The 9,526-nt window shown below is 46.0% G+C and overlaps 1 protein-coding gene across 1 annotated transcript in view; it reads left to right on the forward strand.

Moving 5' to 3' along the window:
- LOC140188579 (solute carrier family 25 member 35-like) overlaps positions 1 to 9,160 on the forward strand; it is a 36,308-nt gene extending 27,148 nt beyond the window's left edge. Inside the window, exons 3-5 of the mRNA XM_072244995.1 lie at positions 961 to 1,113; positions 4,952 to 5,086; positions 6,714 to 9,160. Of these exons, the coding sequence (XP_072101096.1) occupies positions 961 to 1,113; positions 4,952 to 5,086; positions 6,714 to 6,896 (471 nt within the window). The 3' untranslated portion in view covers positions 6,897 to 9,160. The remainder of the gene's footprint in view (positions 1 to 960; positions 1,114 to 4,951; positions 5,087 to 6,713) is intronic.
- Positions 9,161 to 9,526: the final 366 nt, after the last annotated feature.

The raw sequence follows: 9,526 nt of genomic DNA on the forward strand, positions 1-9,526 counted from the left end.
TCCCTAATCTTTACAACCCTCTACTTTGAGCCCTCTACCCTTTGCTTTGGAACTCCCCGTCAACCCTCTATAAAAGAAAGGGTAAGATGAGGGAACACACACCGGTCGTCACTGAGGGATCAGAAGTGGAAAGAGTGAGCAATTTCAAGTATCTAGGAGTCAACATCTCTTAGGATCAATCCTGGGCCTGACATAGCGATGCAGCTACAAAGAAGGCACGACAGCGGCTATATTCCATTAGAAAGTTAAGAAGATTTGTTATGTCTTCAAAAACACTTGCAAATTTCTACAGATGTACCGTGGAGAGCTTTCTAACTGGTTGCGCCACCGTCTGGTATGAGGGTGTGGGAGGAGGGGGCTAGAGCACAGGATCGAAATAAGCTGCAGAGATTTGTAAACTTTGTCAGATCCGTCACGGGCACCGGCCTCCATAGCATCCAGGACATCTTCAAGGAGTGATGCCTCAGAAAGGCAACATCCATTTTAAGGACCCCCATCTCTGGGGACATGCCCTCTTCTCATTGCTACCATCAGGAAGGAGGTACAGGAGCCTGAAAGCACACACTCAGCAATTCAGGAACAGCTTCTTCCCCTCTGCCATCCGATTTCTAAATGGACATTGAACCCGTGAACACTACCTCACCACTTTTTTTTTTGTAATACTTATTTAATTTAACTATTTTATATATATATATATATATATATATACACACACACACACACACACTGTAGTTCACAGTTCTTTCTCTATTATTATGTATTATATAAGAAGACAACAAATTTACTGACATATGCCAGTGATATTAAACCTGATTCTGATTCTGATAATTCCCTCCCCCCCATATTCCTTCCTCCCCTTCTCTCTCTCCCTACAAGAGAGTGTCATGTAAGGGTGAGGACGTGCCTGATTTTCTCAAGCATGGAGTGGTTTTTCTGAGCTTGCTGTGTTTCCAACCCCAGGGTGTTGGGACTGCCTTCTTGGCGATCTACAGGCGGCAAGGGTTCCAGGGACTCTGGCGAGGGGTGAGCGGCGCTGTTCCCCGGGTAATGATTGGATCTGCTGCCCAGCTTGCTACGTTTGACTCCGCCAAGCAGCTAGTGAAAGACCAGCAGGTGAGTGTCTCGCCGGATTAGGAACCGGCCCGGTGGAATGATGCCGTTTTAATGTACAATTAATAAGTGTACAATGAACTTAGCGCTTAGTTCTGGTCACCTCATTCTAGGAAGAATGTGGAAACTTTAGAAAGGCCGCAGAGAAGATTTACCATGCTGCTGCCTGGGTTAAAGAGTATGTCTTATGAGGGTAGGCTGAACAAGCCATGGCGTTTCTCTTTGGAGCCAAGGAGGATGAGAGGTGACTTGATAAAAATGTATACGATGATAAGAGGCATAGACAGTGTGGACATCTAGCGGCTTTTTCCCAGGGGCGCCAATGGCTAATTTTATGGCAATTGGAGGGAAGTATAGGGGGATGTCAAAGGAATGTGTTTCACATGGAGAGTGGTGGGTGTATGGGATACGCTTCCAGGGGTGGTGTTAAAGGCAGATACATCAGGGGCATTTAAGAGACTCTTCGATAGGCATATGGATGAAAGAAAAATGGAGGATTATGTGGGAGGAAAATGTTAGATTGATTTTAGAGTAGGTTAAAAGGGCAGCACAACCTGATGAACTGAAGGGGCTGTACTATGTTCTATGGTAATCCGGTTTTGATTACAACGGGGTTTTACTAGTGTGGAGCCCTGGGGTGTTTTGGTGTGAAAATAGGGAGGAGAAAGGGTAAAGAAGGCTCCTCTTCCTCTTAACTAAACCTATCAGAACAAAATTGACAGCACGGTGAGGCTGAACCACGCCATCCATTTTAAGCTCAGGTAACGTGTAGAGATTGGCTCCAGTAACCCGACTACCGAGGGGAAAATCAGCTCCGGATGCTGCTTCTGATCCATGTTCAAAGACAAGAAATAGGAGAAGGAGTAGGCCTCTCAGACCCTCGTACCTGCCGCACCGTTCAATTTTACCTCGAGACCACCAACTCATACGAACCCCTATCCCTTACCGCCCATAGTTCTGGACTGATCATAATTAGCAACTGAATCCCAATACTTCAGGGCAGAGAATTCCAAAGCTTCACCCTGAATCCTTCTTTCAGTTTTAAACAGTGACCCTTATTTTGACACTGTGACCCCAGTTCTATGCACTGCATTGAGGGGGGAAAAATCACCCTGCTATTTACCTTGCTAAACTCCAGAAGAACTTTGCGTATTTCAGTTGGATTGCCTCTCTTTGTTCTAAACTCCTCGGACTTTCGACCAATTATATTTAATCTTATAGATTAGTCACTCTCCATCCCAGTGTTTGACTTGGTTGCACTCTTTCTATCTCAAATGTAATCTTTCATTAGGGGGAACCAGACCAGTATACTATATTCCAGGTGTGGCCTTATCAGTTCCCTTCATTGTAACATCTGCAGGTGCCTCTATCACCTCTGATATGGACTATGGGGCATTAAGTTGATTTTGTTATAGTTACTATTTTATAGATTTGTTGAGTATGCTCACAGGAAAATGAATCTCAGGGTTGTATATGCTGACATATATGTGCTTAGATAATAAAATTTACTTTAAACTTTGAACTTAAATGCATAGAGATTCCAAAGCTGAGAACCATACTATAAAATCAGGGGCTACTCTGCTTCTGCTGAAGCAGGAGGGTCAAAAAGTGATTTAACAGAAGTGTTAAGGGGACTGAGGCAGGCGGTAACCTTGGCATCTTGTGCTGTCCTAAGCTGAATTTCCAGTCCTGTTCTATTACCACTATGAAAGTGGTCAGGTAGTCAACCTGTAGCTCCATTGAATTGCCCTTTGATTCACCTCGACTTCTGCCAAAGCCTACTCATATGCCCTACTTACATCCAGCCTCCATTACTTTCCTGCCCAGCTACACACCTTCCACCCTCAATCTGTCCAAGTCTGCGTGGCTTGTATCAGTCCCATTGCAGGTTGAACCAACTCCTGGATAAAGCAGCTGCCGCCAGGATCTGAAATGAAGAAGCAATTCGCTACCACTGCTTCAGGATGTTGTACGTTGATTGAAGCATCAGTGTTGGCCTGAGCAACCCAACTCCACCGTGGTTCCACGGCACAGTTATATCAACCTGAGATGACTGCAGAACCCCGGTTTAAGGTCCCATTTGCGAGTTGACACCTTTGATGCCCTCTAATCCTGGCGACATCCTGATCTAGGTGAGGCTCTTCTCGGCCCACTCCAAATCCTTCCTACAATGGGCTGATCAAAACTGAATGTGACACTCCAGATGCAGCCTGACTGGAGTTTTATAAAGATGCAATTTAACTTCCCAGCTCTTGCACTCATTACCTCGCCTGATAAAGGCAAGCATGTCATAAGCCTTCTCCACCACCCTTTCGACCTGTGTAGGCATTTTCAAGGAGCCATGGACTTGAACCCCAAGATCCCTTTGCACATCAACACTGTCCTGCGACCACCAGTGTGCTCTTTCCACAAAGTACCACGCTTCACATTTGGCTGGGTTAAAATCCATCAAAAATGTGGCTGGCAGAAGATTAGCGCTGGAGCTAGTACTGGTAAGAAGCTGATACAGACGAGTTTATTGTCGTATACACTATTGTGTGATGAAATCCCTTGCTCGTGTGGATCGTACAGAATAAACAGTACAAAGATTGTAGTAATAAGTACAACATTAAATCGAACAGTGAGTGCAAGGCAAAGGAATGGTGTCAAGTGTAGTAGAGCAAACTAAAGTAGTTCAGAGACACAGTCACGTAAGAGATAGAATGAAGTGTTTGCAAACACAGCAGCATTACCGGGAAGTAGGTGTGAAAGGGGCGATTGGTTCAGAATTCTGATAGCCATGGGGAAGAAAGTATTCTTAACTGTGTTTGTCCAGGTGCTCAGACTCCTGTATCTTTTCCTAGATGGCAGAAGAGAGAAATGGGGAGATGACTGCCATTGTTAATTAGAAACAGCGTTTGGAAGTATGCCCAACCACCAATTAGCATATCATTATTAATCTACAGTATACGCAAACTCAATGGAACTTTATACATTGCTCAGACATCAGTAAACATCCCAAAATGCTTCGAAACAACAAATTGGCCCATTTTTGTTTTTAAACTAATTGGGAGAAAAACTTGCTAGGAGTTTAGTCGAGTAAGTAAGGTTTAAGGAAGATCAAAGAGGAGATGAGGGAGATGTGGTGTAGGGAGACTATTCTCCAAGTTGAAGGGGATGGGAGAAGGACCAGAAGTGTGGGCGATCTGTTAGTTTTTTGTGTGCGAGAGAGCAGTTATGGGGGGTTTGATGTTAATGTTTTTTTCTCTCTGTGTTAACAATATGTTTGTTTTTTTTTTGTGAGAGATGGTTGGGGGTTTGGGGTTTGATGTTCCTGCTGCCATTTTTAGTGTGGGTGATCTATTAGTTTTTGTGCAAAGGAGGGGTTTGGGGGTTTGAGGTTTGCAAATTTTGTTTCTTTTTCATTTTTGTGTGAGGAGGGAGGGATTGATGTCTTTTCTTTCAACAACTTCCATGGTTTTTCTTTGTTTCGTGGCTATCTGGAGAAGACAAATCTCAGAGTTGTATTCTGCATGCATCTTTTGATAATAAAATGGACCTTTGAAGTTATTTATTGGAGAGATGTGGAGCGGGTGAAGAATACAGAGGCAACACTGCCTTGAAGGGGAAGCAGTAATTTCCCAGATCTTTAGATCTTTGCAAGGCATCAGTATAACTCAAGGAGCAGATGGGAAAGTGTGCAATTGAGTTTTATTGATGTCAGTAATATTGGATTCCAACTCTCTCGTATTGTCACGTGCAGTATTGCCAACTTAGGTATTGAGGGAGTTCATTAATAATTGAATTGAATAAAGGAGAATTCACAACTTTATCGTGTTTATTGTGATTTATTTTAATGTAGCTGTTCCACACTGACAGCTGGTTGTGCAGCTTACTGGGCGGGATGATGAGCAGTGTTGCTGTGGTGATCACCATGACGCCTTTCGATGTCATCAGTACCAGACTTTACAACCAACCGGTCGATGAGGTTGGCAAGGTAGGTGCCCGCACCACAGTCTAACCACTCGGGCAATTATCATGTAACTGTGGGATTATATCAGCTGACCCTGCCCCAGCCTCCACCCTCCCCCAATCACCCCATCTGTCATGGCTGGCATGGGGTGAATCTGTACTTACAGAAAAAGAAGTCCCAAGGAGAAGTAACCCATCTCCCCAATTCTTCGGCAAATGGACCAGCAGTCTTATCACTCGGAGAGGCAAACTATATAATTATCTCCAGTGGTGAGACGGGGAGGCTAAGTGGTCAAATTAGCCATGATCAACATTTGATACTTTGATCTATTCCTCTGTTCTGATTTCTCAACTGTTAAGTGCTCTTTCTGTATCACACTGAGCAGCAAGACTCTGGGTCTAATCCTTAACCTATTGCAATAAAACTAGTTAGCCTGAGCTCTGGAAGGGAACAACTCCAAACTGGGCTCCAAACCAGCCCTCTCAATGTCTGGATGTGACTCACGGCTGAAGTTAGGGTGTGAGTCAGTCCCATCCATTATCCGATAGTTTTCAGGCCAGTGGCAATGCAATGGGTTCATGGGGACAGACTGTTGCCGTGGTGATCACCATAGTGTCTGTCGGTGTCATCAGCAGTGAGAGACAGCGAGAGGCTCAAAGTTCAGAGTAAATTTATTATCAAACTAAGTGTACTGTATGTCACCGTACACAACTCTTGAGGTTCATTTTCTTGCAGGTATTCACAGTAGAACAAAGTAATGCAATAGAATCAATGAAAACCTGCACACGAAGACTAACAAACAGCCACTATGCAAAAGACAAGCTGTTCAAATACAAAATAAAAACAAATAATAATAATATATAGGTAATAGAACGTGAGGTGTAGAGTCCTCAAAAGTGAGTCCATAGGTTTTGGAATCAGCTGAGTGAAGTTATCCACGCTGGTTCAGAGGCCTGATGGTTGAAGGGTAATAACTGTCCCTCAACCTGGGTGGTGTGGGGCCTAAGGCTCCTGTGCCTTCTTCTTGATGGCAGCAATGTGAAGAGGGATTGCCTTGGATGCTGGGGCCTCTGCAACCAAACACAAATGCTGTTCCAACTCCCAGCTATTCTTGGTATCCAATTCAACTTTTAAAAAATATATACTGTCCAAATAACCTTAATCCTGTGTGCCAGGCTGCAACTGATTTGTTGCAATTTTCACCGGAGACAATTTTAACTCACTTCTCCCAAGGAACAGAGAGGGCCTCAGAATGGATCTGGTTGACTTGGCGCCTCATTGACAGTGATTGCTTGCTGACCACCGGTGTCCAAAGCATCAGACGTTTGAGAGTGTTTGACCTCCTCTTGCTCATACAAGTGGGGCACTCTCTCAGGAATCCACTGTGGGACTTTGAGGGATCAGTCTGTTGAGTTGCCTCACTGGGTGTCTGTGACCGACCCATAGCCCCAAAGTACAATGAACTCTTTGTTTTCTGAGTAGACACCAGTCAATGCACTTGGGCAGCCAGCCACCCTAAGGTCAAAGCCCTTTTCTTTTCATTTGAACTCTGCTTCTCAGTGCACTCTCAGGGTGGTGGGGTGGGGGGGGGGGGAGGTGTGATGTCCCTTTAAGAAGGACCTGCTTGATTTTAACCTTTTTATTCTTGTAGGGAAAGCATTACAGGGGATTCTGGGACTGCTTGCTGAAGGTCTCGAGTAAAGAAGGGCTCCTGGGTCTGTACAAGGGGATCGGACCCAGCTACTTCCGCCTGGGACCGCACACGGTGTTCAGCCTGCTCCTGTGGGACGAACTGAAGAAACTGGCGTACCCTAACTGCCAGGAGAAAATCTGAGCTCCCCCGGCAGCCGGGAGGTAAACGTACTGGGAGCAAGACTTCCTACTGTAGAAGGACAGAGAGGGGAATGTCCCCGTTGGTGAGAAAGAAAGGTGTTTCCGCTCACAAGTTAAGCGGAGAGACAGTTACTATTTAACTGCACTGAAAGACAGGCCACACCGCCGCTCATTTCTGCTGAAGTTCCCCTCACATCAAATGGATCGATTGCTCTGTGGTGTTGTAAACCCAGCCACGACCCCAGCTCCGCGCAATGAGGGAGTTACACTGGGTCCATTCGAAGGGCCTGTGGATAGATTTGCCCACATGTTGGTCTGGAGCAACAGCAGAAATAACTTGGGGACTAAGTCACAAGGAACAAACTTGTATTGATCTGTCCCATCAACATGCAAAAAGCCTTATCATGGCTGTCTTGTCACTTTCCCTGCTAGATCAGGACCCCTTCTCTCTCTCATAGACAGCACAGCCCACAACTGCAGTGGAAAAATAACCCTTGTTCTTCGTGGGATCGGGGCGACCCATTCTGTCTCCTTTTCAAGCCTCACTGTTGGGCAGTCCAACTTATCTAAAAATAGCGTTGAACATTCAGCTACCCGAGGGATGATAGTGCAGAGAAGTGGGTAGTGCAGGCATCCAGGGTCAGCACCAGGTGCCCCTTGGTCAGATTCCTCAGTGGTCCCCCATCAAACACGGCACAGGTCAGGTGTAACGCAGTAGTGGTACAGGTTAACTGTAGAGTAAGGTTCCTTTATGCTTCAAAACTCAGCAAAATTCACCACGGAGGGTCATAGAAAGATACAACATGGTCACAGGCCTTTCAGCCCACTGAGTCTGCACTCACCGTCAACACATTTTTTTCACGCGAAGGTCTTTTATTTTGCCCGCGTTCCCATGAACCCTTCCCCAGATCCTCCCACGCACCTACACAATAGGGGCCACTTTCAGTGTCCGGTCAGCTTACGAACCCGCATACCTGTGGGACGTGCGAGGAAACCAGAGCACCGGGTTAAAACACATGCAGTCACAGGGAGAACGTGCAGGCTCCATGCAGACAACACTGGAACGGAATCAAACTCTTGTGTGTGATGTTTTTGAATCTATAGTATGTGCCCCCCTCAGTCTCTTTAAGTTATGGATGGTTCTATTCTGACTGAGCTGAGGGCAATATTAACAATCAGAGCGAGGCTACCTGGGGCCAGATGTGGATCTACATGACGTTACCATACAGTGGAGGCCACTCCTCCAGACACTAATCATGAATGGAGTTCCATGTAACACTAGTCTTTTCTCAACCACAAAGCCAACTAATGCAAAACGCAATTCAATGTGAGGATAAACGCACAGCGCTGTTAAATTTTTGAAGAGGCTGCGTACATAAACTACACTGCTGTCAACGTCTCGCGGGCATTGCTCCCACCTGGGATCAGAAGGTCTGGGTTTTGGTTTATGGAACAGGCAGCGCAGTGCAGCGACTAATCAACTAATACTCCTTGAGATGCCTGCTGAAGTCAAAAGACTGAAACTTTGCAATGCTGGAGCAAGAGGTCCAGACTGCCGACGAGCTTAGCCAAAGCTGTACCAAAGTATGCCAGTGGGACCTCCAGTACCGTTGCTTTGCTGCCCGGATTACAGTCCTGAGCCACACACTGTCTGTGGCTTTCAAAGGAAAGATGCAGTCGATATGAGTTGTCTACTAACATTGAGACAGTTGATTTCTCAGTGAAGTGCCTTTCTTTGTAGTCTGGAATCTGAACCTCAGCACACTTGGATAGGCTGGAACTATCCTGAAGGATCACTCAGCTGATGCATCGTTCTGCATCCACTTCAACTGCAGCCGTACTACAGATCGTTGTGTGCCCTGCAGATCATTGTGTGCCCTGCAGATCATTGTGTGCCCTGCAGATCGTTGTGTGCCCTACAGATTGTTGTGTGCCCTGCAGATCATTGTGTGCCCTACAGATCATTGTGCAACTCGTGAATCATATGTACCCTGTCGGTCACTCGAACCGAACTTGTACGATTGACATTAAGGATCACTAATGCACCCAGCTGATCGTGTCCTGTAGAACACAGCCCACACAGGAGTTTACTGTACACCCAGTAAGCACTGATTGTTCTAAGGATTGCTTCTGCCATCCTGCGTCGTGGATTTTGTCCACGTGGATCGTGGTGTCCAGGGAATCACTCTAACCCTTTGTGCCTTTTACTCTTGTCTAACACTTCAAAAAAGACAAAAATAAATAAGAGTTGTGAATTGCGTTGAATTGTTGCAATTGTGGTCACGAGGGATTTAAGACTGGGCTAATGCGATGAGACCTGCAGCCAGTCACAAAACGGGCCGTGTTCACACTTAGAGTCGCAAACAGTGTACATGAGCCCAACAGAAAGGTTGGGGGGGGGCACGGGGAGGCTGGGGTGTGGTAGAGGTGACGGGTGATTGTGCTGGTTGATTCTCTGGAGCAGCAATAGTCTACTGGTGGAACTCAGAGGGCCAAGCAGCATCTGTGGCAAGAAGTTCCTTTCCGCACGTTTCCCCCAACCACCCACCCAACCCAAACCCCCTCCCCAAGTTTCTCTTAACAGATTGTTTGTTGCTCCTTATTCCAGAAATTGCTGTCTCTCGTGTCTCT

The sequence above is a fragment of the Mobula birostris genome, chromosome 27, assembly GCF_030028105.1.
Source record: "Mobula birostris isolate sMobBir1 chromosome 27, sMobBir1.hap1, whole genome shotgun sequence".
Taxonomy (NCBI): domain Eukaryota; kingdom Metazoa; phylum Chordata; class Chondrichthyes; order Myliobatiformes; family Myliobatidae; genus Mobula; species Mobula birostris.